Here is a 27,194-nt window from a genome sequence, read left to right on the forward strand (position 1 = left end):
AAACTTTTTAATAAAATACATCTGCTCACCAGAGATGTCAATTTATCCTCCTCCTCCGTTGTACGCGTAACTTGTCTTGTTGAATAGTCTTGCTCTGCAAATGATCAGAGGACGGGAAAAACGCTGGCGTTACTGTAGGCCTGCGAGCTGGCCCTTTGAGGTGAGTCTGAAATCTGATTGGTTAAAGAAACAGACCCATTGTTAATAGTGTTCAAGTGACATGGGCCAGCACTATCGATTCTAAAGGTCCTGGGCAGATTGGATTGACGTGGCAACACGTAGAAGCTGAAATCTGATTGAGCGTAAAAAAAAATTGAACGTACAGATTACTGGTCGACCACGGATATTCGGCATTTTGACGCATATCACATGTGCCAAAAGACAGCATGTCATTTGTCAAAGTTCTTTGTTTCTTTATCATTCTTTATCATGATTACCGCGGTTAATCATTAACAGCGGCCATCGTTACATCCCGAAACGCGGGCAACTGTTGCAGCCGTAATCCAGCTAAAACTAAATTCTGAAGCGACACCGCTTCCTGTCAACATTTAGTGCAACACACACGAGAAACGAGTTTTACTTATGTCGAAAATGGCTTATTTTCTTTGATTAGATCTACTATATTGCGTAATATAAGTGTAAAGGTGACTAAATGGGCCCAGAGGGCTCTAATAATGTTAAAATCATATTTACAAGGCTGTAAACAGGTTTTCTATGCTGTAACAACAACAATATTCCATTTATAAAAAGGAAATCCTACTTTGGGGAAATTCACTTGTCACGGTTGGGTCTGCAACCAATTAACCGTGATAAACGAGGGATCGCTATGGTAGGATTTTGCAAAAAAAAATCTAGAGCACTGTAATTCAATTCAATTAAAATGTTTTTAAAAAATTTTTTAAATGAAATTATGGTAAAATTAAGCGTTTTGGTGGGGAAATTTGACTTTTTCCAAGTGTGTTGCAGTAGCGTATTTTTTGTTGTTGTGTGTTACACTGCACAACGCCACAATGGCACAGTTTGAACACAATATTCTTATTAAAGTCTATTTCCACAGACAAAAAGCACATGCAGTTCAAACTGCCAGATGGGAATTCATTAAACCATACGCTTATTTTTGTGGCTGAAGCACTGGTGTTTATCTTATTCAGCTACGTCTGTGTAGATTCTCAGTCATCCAGGTTGTTCACTAGCCAGACCTGGCAACAACAACAACAACATTATGACTGTGAATGGGAAGACATAACTAGTTGACTCGATACTTACTGAGAATTGAACAAGCCTTTTGGATTAAAGGTAAAACGTCAAGCAAGCAAGACGAGTCCGGTAGCCTCGATTCAACCTTTGTGGCTTATTTAGCTGCATACGTACAGAAATAAGGACACAATATTAGCAGTAGGCACATTCTTGACACGGTTCTTATATTGTGAAAGTGTACAATTATACAGTAATTACTGGCAAATTGTCTGTAATATGCTTTCACTCTTTACATGTTTTCAGAACATTGAGTCCAGACTGAAGGTGTTGCTTCCCGACGATGTGGGAGCAGCCCTGATGGATGGAGTGGTCCTTTGTCATTTAGCCAATCACATTTGTCCTCGCTCTGTGTCCAGCATCCACGTACCATCACCTGCAGTGGTAAGAAGCTTTATTATCGCCTTAATAATAATGCTCATTGCATTTTGGGGTGATCCTGTTTCTGTTTCCTCCACCAACCAGCCAAAGCTCAGCATGGCTAAATGCCGTAGGAATGTGGAGAACTTCTTGGATGCCTGTAAAAAAATGGGAGTCCCACAGGTAATCAAATGCATGTCTATAAAGACTGTCTTAGACAAATAAAATTATACTTAGCCCCCCAGTTTGGTCAGAGGTGGCACCGAATAAGTCCGTCACTGCCAGCTTTAGCACATCTTTCAAACCTTGGTGCAAAAACATGTACTTTACTTTTGGGTCAAATCAATAAGCAATCTTGATTTTCCAAACCATTCCCATCACGACCAGTTGCAGCCAACCAACTTGTTAGCATAATGACTTCATTTTGCAGCACATTTTGGAATATTTCGGGTCAAAAACAAGCACTGTTGCTTTGGGTTCACATTCCAAATGTCCTTGTCGTCTTCTGTCCCACAGGACAAGCTGTGTCTTCCCCATCACATCCTGGAAGAGCGCGGCCTGGTGAAGGTGGGCGAGACCGTGCAGGCTCTGCTGGATCTTCCCGCCATGAAGCCCACGCAACTGTCAGCTGCTTAACCCATCTGAACCCACACCTTCACCCTCGTCAGGGACCAGAGAACCCCTCTCCCCACCCACCTCGGAGGGCGAGGACTCTGTGGCTTGTGGGTCTTTTGGCGTCTGCTTGTGCCTGACTGAAACAGTGCAGGAGAAGGTGAAAGTCTCTGTGTATGATGTCAGACGCGTCCTGTCCATCACAATTTTAGACTTTTCCCTACTTTGTGGGGCCATTATGTGCTGAATATGAGAGGATGTCTCCCACTGGGACTGTTTGGACAAGTCAGTGGGTCCCTCTTTCAATGCTCAGTGAATATTGAGCTCCTACAAGTGCCGGCCCATAAGCAGCTCTCTGTTGTTTTGCATCAGGTCCCGACGACTGTACATCCTTTCTACTCAACACAGCTAACTTATCTGCCAATTTGAGCGCTCTACTGTTATAAAACTTTGCCTTTCAAATGCATGACGACCGCATTTGTTGTTGAAGTCGTGCCATTGCAAACGTTCTGTAAACTAGTGTACAAATCCACTGTGATGACATGTAGCCCACTGTGGTTTAACAGCATTTCTGTTTTTTTTTAATGACATTTTTACATTTTCTACACTTTTTATACTTTGGCTGCGCTTGACACAAATCAGCTTGTATTTTTTTCTGTGGATGCCTACATTCCTGTAAAGTCTCCAAAAAGCACAATTTGGTCTTCCCGCAAGGCTGTGGTGCAAGCGCCATCTCATACACTGAAGCACGTCAGCGGAGTGAATTGAAGCATTTTTTTCTTTGTAGTTGCCTGTTTTCTTTATTTGGTCGACTGCGGTCATGACTGTTGCCATAATGCAGTTTTGAATTGATCATTAGCTCCTTTTTCTTATAACATTTACTGAAGCTCTGTTTCTTTTTAGGGATGACTTTTACTGCCATTTTTTTTTACTTTTACTGCCTATTTTTTATATTGTCTGCAATTGACAGAACTCCCTTCATAGTTAGAGTATCTCACAAACGTGAGTACACATCTATTATATCTTCTCAAGCGACAGTACATAAGTCAGTGTCCAGCTTTTATAGACAACTTGTGAAGCTCCGTGCCCAATAGCATTTTTCCCCCGATAATGCTGACATTTTAATGTTCACATGGCCACGATGACACCACAGTTTGTCCAATACAATACAATACAATACAGTGCAAGCCCACCTCCTTTGCGCTTTCCACAGGCTCTTGTGTTCCTGTCCGCTCTGACTGTCCTGAAGTCGGCTAACTCCATGTTAGCATCTGGGACGCTAGCTGTTAGCCACTCAGTGAAGCACAGATAAGCTGAAGGTCTTCATGTTCTTGCCGGCGCGTTGATCTTGCTCGTCAGTGAATTCACCTTTCCTGTGCTAATAGAAGGTACCGAGGGCTTGAATTTCAACTTCCTTGCTCGCCGCTTGACTTTCTGCTTAAAAGGCAGCCACTCGTGGCGGCGGTGTTAATTCCATGACAGGAGATATTGTTAATTGAGAGTGAGACAATATCGATAGATAGATAGATGGATGGATGGATGGATGGACGGACAGATAGATAGTTTATTAATCTCCAAGAGAAATTCGCATTTCCAGCAGTCAATCACTTAATCAGAAAATAAAAGAACCAAGACTTGAGAGATACGAAAAATCAGAAAATAGAATAGGAAGAAATAAATACGGAACAAATTGCGTCAAATTTGTAGTGTAATAATACATAATAAATAATAATACATAGTGATAATAATGCATAATAAAGTAAGAAGTCCACTCTGATATCAGAATCAGAAACTGAGAGTTGGACAATATCGGCTTATCGGGGGGGGAAAAGCCAATATCGGACATCCCTAATTTGTATCATGAAAAAATTAATGTAGAAAATCATACATTTCATCCTCTGGTCAGTGCCCTCATTTAAACCACTCAAGCCTTTATGACCCTGCCTTTTAAAAGCATCGGAATCGAAAATCGTTAGGAACCAAATTCAGGAATCGGAACCGGATTTGTTCAAATACGAGCGATGTCCAACCCTAGTATCGTCCACTGAGAAGACATAATAGAACGCTGGAATGTGAGGGGTGCGTTTGTTTTTCTGAGATAATGAATATAAGGATACAGTTGTGTCATTCATTTGAAATACACGGCTTACGCAGTAGCTTGTGACTGAACACACTCTTGTGATGTTCTGACTCAACCTGAGTGATTTTATGCTATGTTTTGTAATATGCCAACAGATGTCACTTCATTTTATTTTTAAAGGCTCTGACTTCCTCACTTGCTTCCTTTCGTGGTTAAGATACCTTTGGTGCTGCGGCTGAAAGAAGATTTATCCAATTTATTTGTGATTAGGATTGGAAAATGGGCTGCACGGCGGCCGAGTGGTTAGCATGTTGGCCTCACAGTCAGGAAATGCGGGTGTCTTCCTCCCACGTCCCAAAATCATGCATGTTAAGTTACATGGAAACTCTAAATTGTCCGTAGGATTGTTTGGAAATATGTGACCTTGTGACCATGTGACCAGTGCAGGGTGTGGATTGCAAAAGCTGGGGCATTTCAAAGTTGGAAACTCTTCATGGGAATTTATGTGAATAAAGTTAAGTTGCACAATTGCAGGTTACACAGGTTAGGGAATATTCTTCCAGACCGCAAGCACTCAAGTAAAGTACTACTCCCAAAAAAACACTTCATTAAGAAAATGCTGATCATTTATTTCCATGGAAATGATAATTATCTCTTTGCAAACTGATTTGTTATCGTGTGCCATTTGAAGTGTGATTTTGTCTTTTTCTCACTAGAAACTAATTTTTTTAAATTAATGTTATTATATTTTTTGCAATGAACCTTTCGTTTTTGTAAGTATGCGTTTTATTTATTTTTACAAAATGTTTAAACATAAATATTGGATTTAGATGTCCTACTTTGTTCCTTATGACGTCTGCTGCCTGTAATTATTTCACTAATTCATGGGAATAAATGAACATGATGTAATTTAGTGTAACTTGTAATTTTAATTGATGTGTTTTTACTGAGTTCATCAGTGTTTAAATATGTGCTTATTCAACAATCAAAGGATGCATTCATTGTTGCATTGTTAGCATTGTTAGCAATGTTAGTGAAGAGGAAAACAGAAATGAAACCAATGTGCAGACTACCTCAGGTGTCACATGCTTTGACCTCGACTCTGCCCGCACATCCCAGTGTTGCCGATACAGTTGACACCGTGTGTGATACCAAACACTGCTCGGCTGAGATGGGAACTGACTGGTTTCTTCATTTTTTAACACCGTCTGCCCATCAAACTGTGTTCAGTACATTGCGTGTTCTGACTCATGCTGACGCATCAAGCATCATATGACACGTCACACTTCTCGAGTCACTCTTAGTGACGCTTGAATTGGGCCGCCTGTGCGCATGTGAGCATCCTCGGCTGTGAATATTCCATTTTCACTGTGCTGGAATTTCCATGAGAAGTGTTTGTGTTTGTGCCAAGACCTCTCGCCTCCTTCCACACTAATCTTCGCTCAATTTGAGACTAAATTACGGAAACTAGACCACAAGTCTTCACATTTCGCCCTTATTTTCTAATGGATATTTGGAAGTCGATAAAGTCAGGCCCCGCACATGTCTGCTTATTGGCCTGCAGCGTGTTCTACAAATAAAGTTAAACACATCTGACAGAAAGGCTCAGACTCAAATGAAAAAAATAAAAGGTTGCGAGACAAAAGTTGAAATGTTGAATGCATCCACCTAATAGCGATACTGTACTAATATTTGCGGAGATGTGTGCTGTTTTAAATATACTGCTCAAAGGGAACACTAAAATATCACATCCAAGATCTAAATTAGTGAAATATTCTTATTGAATATTTTGGTCTTTACATAGTTTAATGTGCTGACAACAAATTCACACAAAAATTAGCAACTGAAATCACATTTATTCACCCGTGCAGGTCTGGATTTGGAGTCGCACTCAAAATTAAAGTGGAAAAAGACACCACCTGTTGTCTATTCCATTGTGTTGCTTCCAAAGTGGACAGTTTGAATAACGCAGCAGTTTTGACTGAGTGTGAATTGAGTGTTCCCTTTATTTTGGGGGGGGAGTGTATATTTAAAACACACACACACACACACACACACACGCTTCAATGGAAAGTTGGACACCCCTGAATAAGGCATAAATGGTCAAATGTGACTTTCTTGTGTTGTTTTACTTATACCTGACTTATATAGCGATACACATCCAGTTATATGACCCCAAACATGCCCAACAATGTGTCTCAAGTGTAAAGTGCATAAATATTACAAAATGAAAGTAATAATATTGAAAAGAATACCATGAGAAATGCTCATTTTATTTGACTTTGTTTATTTTACAGATGTTTATTGAGGATTTTAATTGACATATTATTCTGTGCTGTTCTGATGTTATTTGATGTTATTCTGCACTGCTGTAATTGAATGCTACTAAATGCTTACAAAGCAGGGAAGCTCACAAAGACGAAAACACGCTGTTAAATTGTGGAACTTCTTCAGCAGGCGAAGGTTTGATTGGTTGATTGGATTTTCTGCGTTAGCGTCTACATCTCGATCATCATTCAGTTGCCTCATCGTGGCTTGCTTTGCTTGAACGTACTTGCACATGTGAACGGTGCCCAGTGTGGCAGTGATGGCGTACAATGAGCGTGTCCACTGGATCACGTGCACGAATTCGTGTGCCACGTGAGACTCGTACGCTCATCACGCCTTGATGAGAGACAAACAGTAACAGACAGATACTGCCAGGAAGCTAAAATTGTGTATACAGTATATACTTTTTTTAAAAATGTCAGTCAAATGCACGTGAGAATAATGAATGCTCTGTACATATGATCTGTATAAATCCCGGCTGTTTCTTACGAAAAAACATACAAAATAAATTCTTTGCTCAGTCTGTGTTTTGTTTTGTTTTGTTTTTTGTTTGTTTTTTTTATCACTTTTCTGTTGCGTTTTTATTTCTTTAATCTCGATTTCTGTGTGATTTATTTTCTGTGTTTTTGTCATCCAACTGTTATTTTTCAATGCCCATGGTTTGATGCAATGTTAGTGTAATTTGTAAGGCATTAATAAAGTTGATTGAAAAAAAAGACGCTTTACGTTACATGGAGTTTCTTACGTAATACGATGCAAAGACTTTACATAAATTCTTTACGTTCAGTGGAATTTACGTAAAAGGAGGTCTACGTTATGCGAGGTACTGTACAACTAAATGCGTGCATTATTAAGCATGACCAACAATTTATTCTTTTTAATAACGTTGTTATATTGCTAACCAATAATAAATACTGTAAAATACTTCTTACCATTAATGTGACTTCTGTGTTTGCGGTAGAAAATGGATGGATGGATTTAAGTGCATATTTTTAATGTTATTTTTAACACTGCGATTTCTGTCACATAAAATCACAAGGAAAACATTTTATTGTGTTAAAACCAGAGAGCCAGATGAAACCATCAGAAGAGCCTCATCTGGCTCCCGAGCCATAGGTTCCCTACCCCTGTCTTAAGCTCTGTTCTTCTTTTAACCAAGACCTTTTGGATGATTCTATGCTGGCAGCTTCGTGGGAACAGTTTAAGGTGGCCCAGCAAGCAAGCAAGATCCATGGAGCCGTTTGACGTAGAGTCCGGGCCACAATTATTCCCCAAAACATCACTACAAGTTCAGTGTTGGCTATTGCTAACCCGGTTAAAGAGTGTCTGACTATCGCATGTAGGACTCAAGATCAGGGAGCATGTTAACACTGTGTCAAAAAGGGGGTCACAAAGTGGGTTGCGAGTTTGAGACCGTTGCTTGAGGGCCACATTAGTCCTTACACAGTTCATGGAGCGCCACACTAAACCAAAACAAGTCCTATTCCAACATGTACTGTGACGCTCTGAAGCAGAGGATCACCCCTCCCTTGGGGAAATGAGCTGCAGGCAGTTTTCCGACACGATCAGGAACCCAAGCACACCTCCGAGATGACGAGTGCCTTGCTGAGGAAGGTAAAGGTGATGGAACGGCCAAGTGTGTCTCCTCCAGACCTGAACCCAATGGAGCACCGGTACGCTCAAGCAGAAGGAAGGTGGAGGAGTGCAAGTTGTGTAACATCCACTGGTCCCACCAGTCATGTCATCATGGGGGAGTGAAAGAGGATTCCAGTGGTGAAGTCCATGCCCAAGAGGATTAAGGCAGTGCTAGATAGCAATGGAATGAATGGAATTGCTTAGAAGTAGTTCCCTTAGGCCCTGCGATTGGCTGGCAGCCATTCCAGGGTGTACCCTGCCTCTCGCCCAGAGTCAGCGAGGATTGGCTCCAGCATAGCCCCGTGACACTAGTGGGGATTCAGCGGCATAGAAAACAGAAGGATGGAGGGAAGGTTCCCTTAGTAATAACAGGCGCTCTCTTTTTGTTTAAAGTGTCTCCTGCAGTTTTGATGTGGATTCACTCCTCCTCTTGCCTTTTACCAAGAAGTCAAAAACTCCACCCAACAGGCTTAAATCTCATTCACTCGCTTGACACCGCCTTGGAACACACTCATGTAAGCATTTCGCCTGTGGGCTGCAAGATACCAGTCTCTATTTGTTTCATTTCTCTCAGTGCCTTTCCTTTTTAGGGAATGTTCACCCGTTAAATCCTTAGCGTATGTTGTTTTTGTGTTTTTCAGACACGCTTTAAGCTTGTGAAGGTTAAAAATGATGGTAAGCAAAGAGGTGCTGCTCTTCATAATCTTCATGACGGAGATGGGGTGCAATGGGATTCAAGGTTGGTCAGCTTGTTCCTTCTGTGAGCATCTAAAGCTTTCATCACATGTGACATAATGTCCTTTCTTTTGCAGTCGATCCCCCTGAGGAGATTAAAATCATAGATCCTGGCCATCTTGGCTGTCTGGAGATTACATGGACTCCCCCAGCTAGCTTCATTCATATGCAGGACTGCCTGATACGTTACCAGTTGAAATACTACAACACATATAGTCAGAGTTGGACAGTGAGTGCCAACAACCCCCAAAGTATGGAGGTCTTGTTGCATGTCATGTTTCTCTGAGCGTTTCTTTTTTTTTCAGGTTATTAAGACACTCCACAGGACATACAGCGACCAGTTTGATCTGATGAAGGACGTCCGGGTGAGAGTGTACACTTTGCTGACTGGACCCTGCACTAATAACACTTGGATCAGGAGCGCAAACTACACAGAAGTGGTGCAGAATCCTCCTAGCGCAGGTCAGGTTGATCCTCCGCTTGCAGAAAAGGCTGAGACGTTTACAATTTTTATTTTTTTTACTGTTTCTTTACAGGTCTAGAGGACAACGGAGTGGAGGATTTTGGGTGTGTGTTCCATAACATGGAGAAAACCATCTGTGAGTGGAAAAAAAGCCCAAAATCTCCAACCAGCTCACAGCTATATCTCCATTACTGGTGAGTCAGATATGCAGCTTCCTATTTACGTATGTACACCATTTACATCCTTAGCGGTAGCCACTTCCTGTTGATTAATCCTGATGTAAATTCTACTTGCTTGTATTTGTTAACCAATAGTAAAGATGCTGCAGCTTCCCACTGTTTTGCAACAGGATTTCAGCAGTTAGTATGACTGAGAATATTGGGCCTCATTCAAGAAACGTTCTTACGCACAAATGTGTTCTTAAAGCCTTCTTACGAATATTTTTGGCATTCACGAAACGTGTTCTTAACTCACAGTTCTTAGATCTAAGAACAAATTCTACGAACGCTCAGGAGGACTCTTACGCACAAACAAAGCTTGCACTTTCAATGCGCAATCGCCCTCATGATGGATTTTGCAACCTGATCCCAAAAAATGTAGTGCAAATAAAATAGCAGAGAGAGAATGTACAGGGACCATGTAGATTTATTTGCTGAAAGCCACGAATATTTGATGTCCCGCTTCAGGCTTCAGGCTTCCCTCTCTGTTCTTGCAGGTGTGCAGGATCATCAGAATAACATCGCAATGAAACGTGGTGTGCCTATTGCGCACGTAGCACCCCCAGATAACGACATGCGCCCCCAGCCACGTCTTGAGCCAGAGCACGGGGCTGCTGTATTAATTAGGCAGCGTCTTATCAAATGTAACCACAGAAAAAATTAATTGTCACACACAAACTATGTATTTTGACTTTATTTTTCCATCATGATTGTGTAAATATTTTCTAGAGTTTCCGAAATGGTTTGGTTTCTGATTGATGACCCACCCCCCGTTTCCTCCAGATCCCTCCGGTGCAGTCCAATCTTTTTTTTTTTTTAGTCTATTTTAAGTCAAAACACTTCTTTTTAACCTCTGCGGTGGTGCGTTTCTCCGTGGAAACGGCATTTATGTTTCCTGCAATGGTGCTCCATGCCGACTCTTTATGGATGGCCTGATGACCGGTGGATACACGTGAAAATAAGGTGGTCTTGTGTTCGCTCACTCCTTGTAAAAGCACCTCTATTTCAGTAGAATTGAAGTTTTTCTTTCGTTTGTTGTCCAGCTGCTCCTCAGTCTTGCCCTTGCGCGTTGCCATCTCCGCCTCCAGCTGCCTGTTGCGCACGGCACATTTTTGACCTTATGTAGGAAATAATAGGCGGTGACCTATGCAAATTAGGCCTCACATGCACGGGCATCCCGGTTGGCATTCATCAACCTAAGAACACCGATGCGAACGATTATCCCTACTTAAGAACGTGTTGTGAATGTGGCGCAGTTTCCAAGCCGCACCTTCTTAAGTACACTTCTTAAGAAGACTTTTAAGAAGATGTTCGTGAATGAGGCCCATTGTCTTTCATAAATAGGCGCACCTTCCAACCACCACTTATAGTATATATTTACTGCACAGTGATTACACCAGTCATTTCCTAATGGCCTAATTACATTAACACAACCACAATTATAGAAATGAATAATACTAAATTTTGCTTAAAATGCAATGGTAAATAATTTTATTTGAAGATGACTTTAACGTGATGAAAAAATAAGAAAACGTAAAGTTAATAGCGAAGACTATTATTTCTACACATACGTACCATGTGGACCTAAATATAAGACTGTTATTGTGTTTTTAAAGATGACTTTATTACGATAACAAATGAATAAGAAAAGAAAAAAAGTTAATGGTAAATATTTTGTAAAATGCAATATATACGGCATTGACTCAAATATAAGACTCTTACACTTTGTAGGATTAATAATCACAAATTAATCAAACAGAAAAAAAGTTAATAGTGAATAGTATTTTTTTATCCATCCATCCATTTTCTATGCCGCTTATCCTAATTAGGGTCGCGTGAATGCTGGATTATTTTATGTATTATTGTATTTATTATTTTATTTTATTATAATAACAAATTCATAAAACATCAAAAAGCAAATAGTGAATAGTATTTTTTCTATATAAACTATAGACTGAATTTACCCTAATATAAGACTATTATATATTTTTTTTGAATTAGTTTGGCCTTTTTTGTCTTTGATTTTACCTTAAAAATATTTTTTCCAAATATCATCATCTTAAATTCAGGTATATTATCATTTTTTGCACCTCATGTACAACAACGAGGGTAGGAAATACCAAATGGTTGTTTCCCTAATGGCTTAATTACTTGTGAATTAAAACAACAACAACAAATCTGAAATGTTGTGATTTAAAAATACATGAAACAACATTTGTGACACAGAGAGAACGAAGGTGATCAGAGATGATAAGTTTGATGCATAATACAGTATATACAAAGTATTAAAATGCTATATACCTGACTTCAAATCAAGACAAAAACATTCATTGATAATATGTTTATTATTACATTTTATTGTGACATGATTCCATTCTTTTTGCAGTCTACTGTAATGATGGAACCAACCTATTGTTGTACTTGATACCATTTGGGCGCGTGTAGACATCAACTTAAACGCTGCTGCTTTCCTCCACAGGCACATAGACCTGGAGAAAACGGAGGAGTGCCCTGACTACATCACTAAAAATGGAGTTAGGAGTGGATGCAACTTCACAGGAAAACCTCTCCCTGATTTTACTGATGTCAACTTCTGTGTAAACGGCTCCTCTCCCGAAGGGCCCCTGAAGCCTACGTATGCTTCAATACAAATCCAAAACTATGGTAACGCACGAAGTAGAGCACACGCGCGTCTTTTCTTCTGCTCTTGTTTCGCTATCATGTGCATGTGCTCCATCGCAGCCCCTGCAAATCCCCCATTCAAATACAGTACGTCTCTTTGTTTTAACCCAGTGAAGCCTGCACGTGCAGACAAGCCGCATCTGCAGACCTTTACAGATGCTCCGCTCAAGCTGCACTGGATGAAACCTCCAGGAAAAGTTCCTGGACCCTGCCTGGAATATGAGGTGGAACACACTCGAGCGACTCCTGATGGGAAGCTTGAATCGGTGTGTAACGTAACGTCCAAAGTACAACCCTGACCCAACCCTTCTTTTGAATGGGATTACATCTCAAAACAGAAGACAGCGTCGCACAAGCTGAGAAGACTATTTTATTCTGGGATAGGCTCCCATTACAAAATAGTTTTGTTATTTTTTCTTAAATGATCCAAAATAAAACTAAACTAAATAAAGCACACCCATCTTCTATGCCGCTTATCCTCACGAGGGTCGCGGGGGTACGCCAGAGCCTATCCCAGCTGACTTCGAGCGAGAGGCGGGGTACGCCCTGGGCTGGTCGACTAAATCAAGTAACGAGCAGCAACGTTCCAAAGAATGAATCCACACAACTTGATCAATTAAACACAAATATATTAGGTTAATATTGATTTAACTAATTAATCTAATTAATCTGATAAAATATAATCGTGTTGAATGAGAAAAAAACATAAAGCACCATAACAAATAATGCCAATAATCTACCCATCTATCTAATCAAGCTGGCCTGAACATAATTATCATTCTTTTCTTTTTTCTCTCCAATAGCGGCGGATTTCCACCTTGCTCACGAGCCACACTTTTCCTCCTGCTGGCAACGACGACAGAAACTGCTTCAAGGTTCGCTCCAGGATGAACAAATATTGTGCGGCAGGAAGCTTCTGGAGCGCCTGGAGTCTCCAAACATGCCACTGAGAGTTCATATGAGGTATAGGAATTGGAAGGACACAAATGAAGTGTTACGTGGAGTGTTTTCCATAAGTTTGCAACGCCACACGCTTCTGATGATGAGTTAACAATTAGTCCTTTGTCATTTTTCTTTCCAGGCAGTTCACACATCCGTGACTGAGCACTGAGGACTCGGACGATCTGCATTGTCAGGGATTATCAGCATGCAAATAATGCAATTTCTAATCAAACACCATGAGACTCTTTCACGAAGGGGGCCCACAGGGATCCCAGTCAGGGCCCCCTTTATTTCATTCTAATCTCTGAATTCTTATGGCCAATTAGTTGTCCCTGCAAAGACGTTTTGCTTGGTGGCGGCCATGTTTCTGAACCAATCTTGCTCAAAATTTACAGACGCGCTTGTCAGACCACAGTTTGTGGCGAAAATACGAGCGGGACCTGAACTAACACACCTATAGTGAACTTAACACTCGTATTACCCGATATATACTAGACATAATAAAAGTAAATAAGCCATTTAAGACATAAATAAGTCTTGTGCTTGTGTGTGTTGCTATAAATGTGTTCCCTGGAGGAGCAGAGTTGGTGGTGGACAGGAAGTGACTGTGAGTGTTCACAGTTGAGTTTCACCTTTTCGTGGGTTAGGGCCACAAAAGTTGCCCGTGTTTTTATGAAAGATTTTTATTATGGATTATTGTGCCTGTTGTGAGATCATTCAAACCTGCAATAAAGGCCTGTTGTTCCAGTGATCAAGTCTGGCGCTTGTGTGTCTCAGCAAACATTACAGTAACATTACTGACACCTAGTGACCAGTGTTGAATACTACCTGTCAGCAATGTCTTTGAATGTGTCTTTTGAATGCCTTATGTTTGTATTTTAGTTCATTTAGTCACTTTTTTGCTTGCAAATGCTTAATTTAAGCAAATAAATATGTAACATTTGCTTAAATATGCATGTTTTCACTAATAATAGGCCGCATTCAACCACAAAACAGTATGATTTATTAATTAAATCTGCGAAGTAGCCAAATTAACAGTATCACAGTAAAAGAAGCAACTTGTGTTCATCCATTAAATGACATTAGTTTCGGGGAAGGGCTGCTCCCAATATCGGTATCAGTCGATATCGGTACAATGGTACAATTCCTGGACAATATCAATGTATGAGATATTGTAAGGAAGACGATATTGAGCATCTCTAGCGGTATTCATATTTTAAAATCAATCTTGGTAGTGTTTTATGATAGAGTTTGCCTCAAAAGAGGAAAAAAACGAACGAGTACTAAAGCTCAACAATGATGTTTTTGTGTTTTTTATACTGCTTTCAGCTTGGGAATGCGTACATCTGGATGCAGGATGTTTGAGCCCTTGGACCAAGGTTGCCCATGTAACCACATGTCTGCTTCCCACCGTAACTTTATCAGTGCATAAATGTCAATACGCATGCATGCATGTGTTGTTTTTCACTTGTTTATCATTATAAGACTATAACAAGACTCGGTTTCAGTCAAGTACAATGGCACCATTGCTGCGTTTTACGACGTGGCTTGTTTTTCTTAATCCATGTGGAATGTGGGAGACTGTGAAGATTGCAAGACTGCAAAACAAAAAACAAAACAAAAAACGCCGCACGATAGCGAGGGAGAAGGGACATGTTTCAGGTTAATGTGTAATTTTGGTGGAGCCACGCTTGATGGAAGATAGAAGGAGCGGTGGTAATGTGTAGCTCAGGTGTTACTATTCACTTCACTTTGCTGCATGCTGACGCGGACGAGAGGGCTCCTGCTAGTAACGACCGCAAGGTGATCTGCAGCACTTCAGGTTTGCACGCATGATGTCTCGCTCTGTATCAACATCATTATCATCCATATTTTTTCCCGTTCAGGGTGGAAATGCAGGATACTCCCTGCCTGTGATTGTTACGGTAATAATGCACAAAGGTCAGCTTCGCCAACTAGTGAGGCATGCTCAAAGACACCACCACGTATCCCACCGGACGTCATCTATGTTTATTGACGCCTGTTAGATTTATTGGGTGTATTTATTTTCCTCCTCAGAGTTCATAAGGAGTTTATCTCCGTCCCCCAGGCTCAGTAACTGGAATCTGTCCCTGCAGGGTGAAAGGTTGCAGGGCACGGCTGGTTACTGTCCCCAGGGGCTGGACTGCTCTACCCGAGATTGACTGCACCGTGGAAGAAGAGCTCTTTATTTGAAAGCTGATAGCTGGAGCCAACCGTACAGTACATTGCAATGATTGTGTGGCGTGCTATTGACGGATGCTGTGGTCAAAGTACTCACAGCTGCTATGAATGTGTGTGTGTGTGTGTGTGTTGAAATAACCATAAACACATTCAATTAGAACATTACTAGACATTTTTAATTAGCTGTTTCTGCTTCATTTTAGCTAAAATATATATATATATATATATATATATATATATATATATATATATAAATGTAATTGACCAAAACCCAATGTAAGGTTTATGCCACAAGTGCATGCATATCATTTTGTAAATTTCTATAATGGTTAATACACCACTATGTAAAAGCTCTCTGACGGATCATATATGTTTTATGAGAATTATTATCCATGTTTTTTAAAATATACTAACAGTGTTAGCGATTTAAGGGTCTAATAATACAGTATATATGCTAAGTACCGTACATAATCAAAACCTTGACGTTTCTTGCTATGAAAGCCTATTAGTATGAAGAAAAAATGTTAAAATGACGAGGAAAAGTCGTAGTATCGCGAGAATGAAGTAGTAGTCCTTTGGACAAATAGTGTATTACTACAAATGCATTGAGATTCGATTAATGTATGAACGATTACTTATTGATATTACTCAGTTAAATATTGTTAAAAACACGTTTCATCTTCCTGTCTGAAAAATAAAAGTTTAAAAAATACCCAACAAATGAAGCATTAGCTTATATTTTTGGAGCACTCGGAAGCACGACGCAATATGAATACTGACCAATAGAGGGCACAAGAGAATCACGTGCCATTTTACAGTATGAATGGGTGACATTCATGGCATATTAGCAATTCTCTTATTTTGTTAGACATTATGTTTATTAATGCGGTTGTAGTTTGCAGTGGTGTGAAATTAAGAAATAAAATGTATACTTATATTATAATAACAAATAGTAGATTTTTCACCTTTTTGTTCAAAATACAAAAAAATGCACATAATGTATGCAATATGGTCCTATAGCAGTCTTGATAGTAATTGGTGTGTGTTTACAAGATGTATTTACATTCATCTTATTTTTTTCCAACATCTATACAGTATTTTTCCATTCTAATCTAAAATTGTTACCTTTTGTGTCATTCTGTCATGCAGTTAAGTCTTCATATTTTAAGGCACGGGTGTCCAAAATGCAGCCCGGCGGACATTTACAGTCCTTGGCACAAATACAATTAAAAAAGAAAATGTAAAAAAACAAACAGCAAAAATGGGGTAAACATTTTTTTTAAGTAAAGTGATTTTATGACAATAAAAGACAAAATATTACAAATAACGTCAGAATATCAAGAGAGAAATAGCATAAAGTTTAAATATTAAAAACTAAAATATGTAAATCTTTCAAAAAGTCAAAATATGAGAAACTAACAAAACAATAAGGTTGCAATTTTAGGAAAATTAGGTTGGGTAAAAGTTATAATATTACCATAATAAATCCAAAATATTTTGAAAATAAAGACATTATATTACCAAAAAAAGGTGCAAGAAGGAAGTTGAAATATTTGTCCAAAAAAAAAAGAAGAAAAACGAGCAAAAAAGTGTAATGTAAGGAGAAAGAGTTCATACTAACAGTAACTCGAAGCTGAGATGCAAGCTGTTTTTTTTCTTTAAATATGAACAACATCTTTGCATATCTACACGGGTTGGTTTACAAAATGTAAAATTGGCCTCAGAATTCTTTGATTTTTCAGTATGTGGCCCTCGGTGGAAAAAGTTTGGACACCCCAGTATTAAAGCAACCAGTACAGGTGCGTCTTTTTGCATCTCATCTGCTGATTAGAGATTAGATTTACCATATGGAACTTTTGGACAATTTTTCTCATTTTATGACTGAATTTGTGGTTTTATTAGCTGTATCATCAAAACGATATGAAATGTACTCCGTGTGTAGTGAATTTGGACGATATAAGAGTTTCACATTGGAAGTGAACTACCAAACTAAATCAGCTTTTCAAAGATACTAAAAAAAACACTGAGCTGCACCTGCGCGTTTGGGACAGCAGTCGGTATGATGTGTGCGGTTTACGCAGTTCTACACGATTCAAATACTAAACATGAAGTTATGGTAATGCTGGTGTACTGTACTTCTATTTTCCTTATTCCCAAATGATTGCCTGGCAACTGCGCCTGTTATGCAACCACCAGTCCTCCAACCAGCTCAGGTTTCAGGTTGCTATTATAAGAAAACCACTAAAAAAACTCAAATGCAGCATCACTGCATAGATGAAGATATTTGGGATTTTCCCAGTGTGTGTGTGTGTGTGTGTGTTCTCGTGTGAGAATCTTGTAGAGAATGTGGTCACTTTTCACAGCTGCGGAGTTTCTTCGAGCAGCTGCTGCAGGGGTGAAAGCTTCTCACCAGGCTGTCAACGTGCGACTTTGCCTTCTGTTTCACACTTAACATCCAGCCTAGTTAACATAAACACAATAAATACTGTATAACTAAGCTTTGGTGTCGAATGCCCTGGTTTTCAAATAATTCAGTTTACGTCGAAAATTTAGCTTCCGGTTTCATACAATATTGCACGTAACAAACGAGTCCGTTTGTCCTGTACTGTATTGTTCTGCAAAATCGAGTGCCCAAACAAAGCACCCTACCGACTCACCGTACGTGCATTTTTTTATTGGGTGCGACCACTAAATAACCCACCATGGGGGCAAGTACCAGCACTCTGATCAAGAAGGTGAGAAACACGATTGGAATTGATGTCGCCAAGACGTGCAGGAATTCCGCATAAACAGTAAGTTCCACCCGTTTGTCATTTAGAATTATCTCGTATTGTTTTCTGCATGTGAAACGACAATTATTATCTATGAATTGTATTTTTTGGGAGCGGATTAGTTGGCTGTATGTTATTCCCTGCGGGTTTTTGTCTGACCTTTCGAAACGAATGAATAAAACCGAGGTGCCGCTGTACAAATGTAGATGCTTTAAAAGTGAAATGCGGGACAAAATGGTTATTGTGATTAATTTGCAACCAGTGTGGAATGTGTACCAGTCAATAATAAACAGTCTAAAAGGTGGGGCACCTCCCCCCCCATGCTTTTTTTACATGCGGGTCAACCTCTGGTGTCAGTATACAATAACTCGGCACTCGTAAAAACTACACTTTTTTTTTTTTAATTGAAGAACTTCCTTCATGTAGAAACACTTTGTACACATTTACATGATCATAACGTGAGACAAACGACCTACAGTATATAAATATCCAGCATATATAAAAGCTGCCATACTAATTATGATATGTTTGAGGAAAGTGGTGCCATGAATACATGAAAAAACGAGCCCCTACTTGTGAAACCCTACAAGAATGACACATGGCCGCACACCGGTGCCTTTAAATGTTCAGCAGACCGTCCCGCTTGTCCAACAATGGACAGCAGTGCAGGTCACCATGCAGTGGAAATGTCCAGCAACTCGTGCTCATCCAGAAAGCTCACCCTGACCGAAGAGGGGGGGTCTATTCAAACAGCCCTGGCCTAGTTTGGGTCTTCACAACCGAACTAAAAATAACCAAGAGGGCCGGGAAAGGTTTATGTACAGAGTTATAGTTGTGTGTGGTGAGGGAGAGGGCTGTATCAGTACATGGCGTCCTCATATATGTCAGTCCGCAGGCAGAAGAGGACTCCTCCGCCCAGCATGAAGATGGTGGCTCCCCAGCCGAGGCCGTAGCCCCAGTTGAACTCGTGGTACGTCTGCAGGACCGTCCCGTCGATGAACTTGATGGGGTACAAGACTAGAGCGCAGGCCTGCAGCACAACTGGGGGAAAATCAGATTTTTAAATACTCTACATTCCAAAGCCAAAACACACACAAATACAGTACATTAAAAACAGTATATTATTTTAATAGGACTTTTACAGATATTTGGGTAAACTTGATGAAATCCCACTATTCCATTTGTACACCACTGCAACGCAAGGTCTGCAACTGCAAGGTCTTCCCGATCTCCAGGCTGTTACTGTGTTGGCCAACATGCTAACCAGTAGACCACCGTGTGGCACCACTGAATTCCAAAAATAACTAATGGCAAAAAAGGAAGGTGGTGGTGGTTGATCTCGCAGCCACATCGTGTCTTTGGGAAGAGTCACGTCAAAGAACTTCAGTGAAGGTAAAAAAAAAAACAAACAAACAAACTATAGAATCGTGCGTTGGCTGTCTGGAACAGATTGATTGGATTGACATTATTTCTTATGGGAAAAAATGGATTCAGTTAGAGTTGGACCTTCTGGAAGGACTTAATGACGCTAAGCAAGGTTCCACTGTATACTGTATATATAACTTGCTAGCATATCTACATGAGAACATGTGAAATATCAAAGTGGACCCCGTATCTTTTAATTTTACCGTACGTGACCCTCACGAGAAAAAGTTTGGACACCCCTGATGTAACCAATACTCATCCCTACTCTCCGCTTGATTAATCACCCTGGATAACGACATCAAATCCATTTCTATTTGGGAAACAAAGAAAAAAAATGCATTTCCCTTATCTGCATTCCACACTTGTTGCTAGCAAACAATTAAGGGTGAAACTATTAATTTTGGAGGGAATAGAGCCGTTAAAAACATATTTGCATGTTTTGCATGACGAGCCCAGTCAGGGTACATACTGTCTTGACCTTGACACAAACGGAAGCTTCCATCATTGTGAGTCATTTTCCTTCAGTAAAGGCTTTGCGGCTCTGGAGGACTTTAGTGTGACTTCTTCCCCGCCTTTCCTTCCTCCCACATGGAGCGGCGGCCCACAAGAATGCGGCCGTGTCGATGCAGCCCAGACCGAGCTGAGGTCATATTTCTGCACAGAAAATAAATACCACACAAGCCTGCCAAGGGGCATTGAACGGGGGTCCAAAATGCTCCGCTCCTGCTCCGCCTGTGCACCGTGCGCCTGTAAAGGAGTCCTTATTCTTGCCGGGCTCTTAGAGCAATTACACACAGGAAAGGATAACAGTGGCTTGCCATGCTTTTCAGTAAATGGCTAGCAGGCAGCGGTACAGCCATTAAGTCCACTGCACACACTGGGCCTTTATGCCTCATGTTTTCATAGGGCCAGAAAGGACAAAGATCCCTCACAATCCCCCCAAAACTTACACTAAAAACGATTCCTTGCATGAAACATGTTTCCGCTGGACCTTCGCTACATCCGTGTCACATTGATACACTTCACTAGTGCCCAAACAAAGCACCCTACGCATGGCTCGCTCACTGTCCGTGCATTTTTTTTTAAATTGCGTCTGAGCGCTAAATAACTCACCAAAGAAAGTTGCGAAAGCCAGGAATTTGATACAGAAGGTGAGAAGCACGATTGAGTTCAATCTCGCCAGAATGTACGGGAAGTCCGCATCAACAATAACTTCCATCCAGTTGTTATTTAGAATTATTCTGCGTTTTTATGAATTATTCTCTACAAAATGTAGTTTTTGTTCATATTTTTGTATGTTCGTTTCGATTTTCATCTGACGTTTTGGAACAAATGAATGACAAAAGCCGAGGTACCACTGGAAAATACTGCACAGCCGTCCCTCACCACATTGTGGTTCCAATTTTGCACGTTTTATTTATGTCTTAAATGTCTTATTTTCTCTGATTATATCTACTATATTGGGTAATACGAATGCAATCAGGCTCTAATAATGTTAACCCTATTTAGAAGATCATAAACAGCCTTTGTATGGCATAACTACAAACACATTCCATTATAAACAAGGAATCCTACATCGCAATTCACTTATCATGGTCGGGTGTGGAACCAATTCACCGCAATAAATGAGGGATTACTGCCAAGTATTTCCAATCCAAGTAATTCTATATTTATCTCCATTTCTTTCAGCAAAATGAACATTTTAAACAAATTGTGTTTGAACATGCTAACGAGTGGTTAGCATGTCGGCCACACCGTCAGGAGATCTGGGTTGGAATCTCCGTTGGGCATCTCTGTGTGGAGTTCGCATGTTCTCCCCGTGCGTGCGTGGGTTTTCTCCGGGTACTCCGGTTTCCTCCCACATTCCAAAAACATGCATGTTAGGTTGATTGGCGACTCTAAATTGTCCATAGGTATGAATGTGAAAGTGAATGACTGTTTGTCTATATGTGCCCTGCCATTGGCTGGCGACCAGTCTGGGATGTACCCCGCCTTTCGCCTGAAGTCAGCTGGGATAGGCTCCAGCATACCCCCACGACCCTAGTGAGGATAAGCGGATGGATGGATGTGTTTGAAGGCCAAGTTCCTTCAATATTTATGGGTTTCAGAACGTCCACAAGTCTTTAAACACACCATCAGTGTGTATTTAATATATTATTGTGGTAATAAAAAGGGTCAAAAGCTGTTTATTCGGCTGCACATGTGCATGCTTACATAATAGAGTTCCATCATGGAAACTGGCACAAGTCAAGTGGCTGTAAGTGGTTGGTGTTCCAACACCAGCTCAAGTCAAAAAGGCACAAAGCCTGAGTGTGTTTATTATACCAACCTTCCCAAATAGTGTCGAAAAACTAAACCATTTCTTTTAATGCTAGGTTTTAAAAAACGGACACTGCTGTCACCATTTCTCTCTGTCTGCTGTTGCTTTCCTTACGTGACTTCATTTTGTCGGTATTGCTGCAAATTCTGCGGCTGCCTTTTTCTTGGCCCGTGGGCCAAGGGGGCCCCTGGGCTGCTCACCACAGAAGAAATGAGCTCAAGCAACGCACTGCTGCTTCTTTCCTTCAACAGCCTTCATTTCTTATGAGCTCTGGAACAAATCAAAGCCCGTCTGCGTGGAAAGGCTTGCGGTTCGGGTGAGGGTGGACTTGCCGCCTTTCTGCTTTTTGTGCAACTTGCGATCCATAATCAGAAAAGAAAGAATGTGACCGACAGGAAGGAGACGAGACTGACCTGCAGTGAAGAGGAACACGGCCACTGTGCGGTAGTGTTTTCTCTGCGTCCCGTGGCACAGAGAAATGAGCCCCACCAAGAAGGCCACCAAGGTTGCCACGGCGCCGGTCAGGAGCAGCACCAAGGTGGCGATCTGCCAGTCTGCAGGACGACACACGTGGAATAACGTTAGCTCATCTACACAACCTGCACCGCTACTGTGGCCGTCATGGAGGTGACTTTAGAATAAGCCTTCTGATCATTTCTTTGGTGTTTTTCCATGTTTAAATAAATATTACATAATGCTAACTCCTTGTGGTTTGTGGTTTCTGAAGTCATTTTGCAGCCACACTGACTGATACAAAACTTTTACTTCAAACATGTCTGCGATCGCCGAAGTTAAACACAAGCCGCTAGATGACTTCCAGGTTGTTCCAATTTCAAAATGATTTTTTTCCATAACATATCATGTTCATTAATTAGCGCCAAAGCCTTTAACAACTTGACAGTCGACATATTAAGACAAACAAGTGTAAACACAAGTGAACCGCTGCATAGCTAAACTAAAATAAAGTCAAATGATTCAAATGCACATCATGAAGAGGAAACAGGAAGGTGTTTGCACAGCCACACTGTCACCTGCTGACATCTTTTTCAACATTATACATTGCCGACGTGCTAACAAACACAAATAAGGCCCTATGAAATCCGTTTTCTCGCTTCACAAATTCCATTCCGAATTTTTTTTTCCAAATTCTGTTTTTCCCCCCCGATTATTTTTATAATTCCATTTTTTTTTTTAAACCATAGAGTGTACGCTTTTTGGGTTAGTAAATAAAACGTCTGTTCATTAAAAGCAAAAATCCTTACATTTCCCGATGCGACACATCATTGGACAATTTTGCCCAATAAAGTTGACCCTCACCGCATCGCGGTTCGAATTTCAAGGCTTCACTCTATCACAATTTTTCAAACATAATTAATACATTGTGCTGTTGTGTGGTTAAACATGCCCCATCAGTAAAAAAAAAAAGCATATTTAATCAAATTGTACGCAGTTTTTGCATTAATGAAGCATTTTCAAGAATAAAAATGGCTAAATTAATTAATGAACTGAACTAAAATACCAATATTAGGCAGAAGACACGTTCTAATTGTGACTCTAGTATTCTACATTGGTCACTAGCGTCAGTAATTGTGAGACAAGCACCAGACTAGATCACCGGAACAACAGGCTTTATTGCAGGTTTAAATGATCTTGCAGCAGGCACGGTAATAATAACATAGTACTCATCATCATCACCATCATAATAACACAGATCTGGGTTTGAATCTCCATTTGGAGATCTCTTAAACAAAAATAAGAAATCAGGAAGGGGGCAACCACCTTTCCACGCCACAGTAATTGTGTCTTGCCTACAGTCAAGCACAGCAGCGGTAGCGTCGTGGTCTGGGTCTGCACGAGTGCTACCAGCAATGCAGAGCTGCAGTTCATGGAGGGCAAACACGAATTCCAACTTGTACTGTGACATTCTGAAGCAGACCATGATTCTCTCCTTTGGAAAAGTGCAATGCAAGGCAGTTTTCCAATGCGATGATGATCCCAAACACACCCCCAAGATGACAAGTGCCTAGTTGAGGAAGCTGAAGGTGAGGGACGTTTCCAGACCTCAACACAACTGTGCGCATGTGGGGCATCCTCAAGTGGAAGGACGGTGGAGGAGCGCAAAGTGTCTAACATCCACCAGCTCCACCATGGGAGAGTGGAAGCAACAACCCAGCAACAACCTGTGCCCCTCTGGTGAATTCAATGCCCAAGGCAGTGCTAGATAACAATGGCGCTCACACTAGATAGTCACACTTTGGACATGTTCAGTTGTGTTGCAACTTGCCAGCTATTTACAACAATGGTTGTGTGTTGACATACATTCTAGATCATTTAGGGGCTAGTCTATACTGCTTCTAAGCATACAGTGGTTTGTACAGATACATTAACACCATAGGCTCTCAATCAATACTTCAAATCAGGGATTCAAAAAGAAAAAATCTCCTGACAGAAAATAATTGAGAACCACTGCTATAAAGTGTACTTTACCGGAAGGAACAGCCTGACTTAAAGCTTCTAAAATATTGAGTCTAGTTTTAGATAGCAGCGGAAGTCAGACTAGTATTCCTTCTCGCTCCTGTTTCTTTTGTGTGTGTGTGTGTGTGTGTGTGTGTGTCAGCCCACTTGTCATTGTCAGGGGAAAGGAGAAGCTCGAAAGACACATTTGCATTGGACGAGCTGAACAATCGGGATTCTTCTCAGAGAGCTTCATTTGTCATCAGGCAGAGAGAAAGGCACCCCTGATAACACAGCATTTGAATAATAAGGCACACTCAGCAGAAGGCTAATCCTTCAAGAGGTACTTTTGCTTCCCATCACATGGTTTGAATTTTGATCCACACCCTCTCACCAGCAACTCATATTTCTGAGGTCATAATACAACATCGTTGACATGCATTTCAGTCTTTTGTGTCTGCCAGAGAGGAACCAAGCCCAAAGATGGAAGTGAAATTCAGGGACTTTGGGAGTTAAGAGTGGGGTGTGCACCTCGCGCTCCTGCCTTTTGGTCAACTGGCCCTTTAACCCCACCCCTCCAATGTTGCTTTAACGGGATCTGCAGACACTCAAAAGCGACAAACCCACCTCCCATTCAACCCCACACATTCCACAACATGAGAGTGTGGGCCAAAGCCTTGTTTCCTCTACATTCTTTGTGACGTGTGTGTGTATGTGTGGGGGGGGAGGACCAAACATCTCACAGATTAAAGACACAGTGTTCTATTTTATTCAAATTCCATTAAAACTCCATAAATGACCTTCCTGGTCCAACACGACTAATAAAAGTCTTGGTGATGATGCTACACGGTTGACCATATGACACCTAACGGAATGTAAACACGGCAGTCATGTGGCCTTTCTGCTTGACAACATCCAACCTGCCGGGCTCGCGCCTTGCTGGAGACGTGCACGTGTCCCGACAAAACCTATGAAAGCCTTCCCCGTGGGTCCCGCGCGCGCGCGTGCGTGTGTGTCGCATGGGGAGATTAAAAAGGCCGCAAACACACAAAGGATGGCTTGTGTCCCACAGAAGACATAAAAACAAATATTAATATTGCTGCTCACATGAGTCACATGGTGACTACCTTGTTGGCTGTTAGTCCAATATCATCATTGATTCTATTCATGCCCTGGCTGCTCATGAATCAGCATACTGTACTTGTTTGTCATACACCTCACTGCTACTGTGTGTGAAGCCTGTAATAACAAAAGACACACTGACATGACTTTTTAACTACTGTCTGATGATAAGTCATCACACCCTGGGTCTATAAAACCAACCGAAATGATAAACACAATACATTTGTGCATATAACAGTGTGATTTCAAGTACGTTGTTGGCAATACTGTGACGTTTTTGTGTCATAATATGCAATGCAACAAGCCCACACACAAAACTCCTTTGTTGATGATGTCAGGATTCACTGCGTGAAAAACACGTGGACCTCTTGTACAAGGAATTGCAAAAATGCATTTTTTGCGTGATATTGACAGAATTGAGGCACGTTCTTCATCAAAAACTGGCACATGAAAATGTAAGAGATATTTTTTTACTGATATTGAAAAGACATAATTCCATATTTGGAATACTGACATAACTGGGGGGGGGGGGGGGGGGGGGGGGGGTCCTATTAAGGGGAGGAAACTTGAGTTGACATGAAATCAGGATTCATTACCAAGTGTATAAAAATTCTGATTTCAACTTGACTTTTGATTAACATCAATGTTATACCTGTTTGGAGCATAACAATAAAAAAAGTTATAAAAAATAATTCAAATATATATTTTTTATTGTAGAAATCTTAACATAATTATGATTTTTTATTATGGGGATGAAATTTAACAATTGGCTATACGCAACACATAACATGTAAAACAAAGTGACAATAATAACAATAACAAAAAAGAACATTCACATAATTAAGTTGTTTTATTATACAGGTAACTTGCCCTATAAGCTAAAATGCAAATAATGGAGAGAAAACTAAGTTACACATACAAACGTAAATGTACTTCTTACTAAAGCTACATTGGCATATTTAGGATGCTAACTAGCTGAAGAAAAAGCAAAGTTTGATAACTACGGTGAACTATTCAATATGTCAACATAGTTGCCTCTAAATACTCTGCAAACTGCATCCCGGTAGCAAAGACACCACATATGACACATAACAATAAGCAAATAAGTAAAACAATAGGAAAATGTTTCTGACCAGATGTGAGGGTGGAGAAGCAGCTCCACGAAGCGTCCTCGTCCGGCTGCCTCGCCTCGGACTGGGAGCAAGACTCCCACAAAGACAGGGAAAAGTGGTCGGCGGTGACCCAGGCTGGACTAAGCAGAGCCACCAGGTCCAGACACAGAGCCAAGAAGACACACAGCAGAGCGATCAGCTTGAAGGGGCGCAGCACGTACACGTCGTCCACGGACATGATTGCCTGTTCATACACCGCCGCGGGGCCGTCAGTAGTGGGACAAGAACCAGAGGTTGACCGTGCCTGTGTGCTGTCTGCTACCGTAACACACAATTAATACACAGCCCCTGCTTTAGTGAGTGTCACGCTTGGAAAGCTCGATTCAACACATCCGGTAAAAGAGAATTTAAAAATTAAGAGTTGTGTGAAAAATACACGACTGCTTTTTTTGTCTATGTTCAACTTAACTTTAGAGCAG

At 40.8% G+C, this 27,194-nt stretch overlaps 3 protein-coding genes and 1 long non-coding RNA gene across 13 annotated transcripts in view; 2 read left to right on the plus strand and 2 right to left on the minus strand.

The window, feature by feature from the left end:
* Positions 1-3,739, minus strand: part of LOC129168727 (uncharacterized) — a 26,035-nt gene extending 22,296 nt beyond the window's left edge. The window contains exons 1-6 of one of the 7 annotated variants that reach the window (XR_008566325.1): positions 3,420-3,739; positions 1,984-2,366; positions 1,491-1,919; positions 1,267-1,359; positions 1,110-1,199; positions 30-94 (exon numbers count right to left, since the gene is read on the minus strand). This is a non-coding gene — a long non-coding RNA (uncharacterized LOC129168727). Of the gene's footprint in view, positions 1-29; positions 1,200-1,266; positions 1,360-1,455; positions 1,920-1,983; positions 2,367-3,419 lie in introns of all 7 variants that reach the window. The other 6 variants (XR_008566328.1, XR_008566323.1, XR_008566327.1 and 3 more) reach the window with 6 other exon arrangements.
* The window catches only part of lrch2 (leucine-rich repeats and calponin homology (CH) domain containing 2), a 31,825-nt gene extending 24,414 nt beyond the window's left edge, over positions 1-7,411 (plus strand). Inside the window, exons 19-21 of one of the 4 annotated variants that reach the window (XM_054754328.1) lie at positions 1,501-1,638; positions 1,720-1,797; positions 2,131-7,407. In XM_054754328.1, coding sequence (XP_054610303.1) covers positions 1,501-1,638; positions 1,720-1,797; positions 2,131-2,250 — 336 coding nt within the window. In that variant the 3' untranslated portion in view covers positions 2,251-7,407. Of the gene's footprint in view, positions 1-1,500; positions 1,855-2,130 lie in introns of those variants that run through there. The other 3 variants (XM_054754326.1, XM_054754325.1, XM_054754327.1) reach the window with 3 other exon arrangements.
* A 1,238-nt stretch (positions 7,412-8,649) lies between these two features.
* On the plus strand, positions 8,650-14,013 carry il13ra2 (interleukin 13 receptor, alpha 2). The gene is made up of 9 exons (XM_054755442.1): positions 8,650-8,784; positions 8,911-9,008; positions 9,082-9,233; positions 9,310-9,466; positions 9,541-9,661; positions 12,165-12,349; positions 12,479-12,633; positions 13,171-13,330; positions 13,449-14,013. Exons 2-8 carry the CDS (start codon positions 8,939-8,941, stop codon positions 13,315-13,317), a joined length of 987 nt encoding a protein of 328 aa, XP_054611417.1. The 5' UTR covers positions 8,650-8,784; positions 8,911-8,938; the 3' UTR covers positions 13,318-13,330; positions 13,449-14,013.
* Positions 14,014-16,845: 2,832 nt separating this feature from the next.
* On the minus strand, positions 16,846-27,194 carry LOC129169495 (transmembrane protein 47-like). The gene is made up of 3 exons (XM_054755983.1): positions 26,737-27,194; positions 22,441-22,581; positions 16,846-19,323 (listed from the first exon to the last, which is right to left on the minus strand). Exons 1-3 carry the CDS (start codon positions 26,951-26,953, stop codon positions 19,142-19,144), a joined length of 540 nt encoding a protein of 179 aa, XP_054611958.1. The 5' UTR covers positions 26,954-27,194; the 3' UTR covers positions 16,846-19,141.

Source organism: Dunckerocampus dactyliophorus, chromosome 16 (genome assembly GCF_027744805.1).
Source record: "Dunckerocampus dactyliophorus isolate RoL2022-P2 chromosome 16, RoL_Ddac_1.1, whole genome shotgun sequence".
NCBI classification, from domain to species: Eukaryota; Metazoa; Chordata; class Actinopteri; order Syngnathiformes; family Syngnathidae; genus Dunckerocampus; species Dunckerocampus dactyliophorus.

Coding starts and splice junctions, on each gene's coding strand:
- il13ra2 (XM_054755442.1), top strand. CDS start 8,939: ATGATGGTAAGCAAAGAGGTGCTGCTCTTCATAATCTTCATGACGGAG. Junction 9,662..12,164: donor CAGCTATATCTCCATTACTG/GTGAGTCAGATA, acceptor TTTCCTCCACAG/GCACATAGACCTGGAGAAAA. Junction 12,350..12,478: donor AATACAAATCCAAAACTATG/GTAACGCACGAA, acceptor GTTTTAACCCAG/TGAAGCCTGCACGTGCAGAC.
- LOC129169495 (XM_054755983.1), bottom strand. CDS start 26,953: ATGTCCGTGGACGACGTGTACGTGCTGCGCCCCTTCAAGCTGATCGCT. Junction 22,582..26,736: donor CTTCTCCACCCTCACATCTG/GTCAGAAACATT, acceptor GTCGTCCTGCAG/ACTGGCAGATCGCCACCTTG. Junction 19,324..22,440: donor CGTGTTCCTCTTCACTGCAG/GTCAGTCTCGTC, acceptor ATTTTCCCCCAG/TTGTGCTGCAGGCCTGCGCT.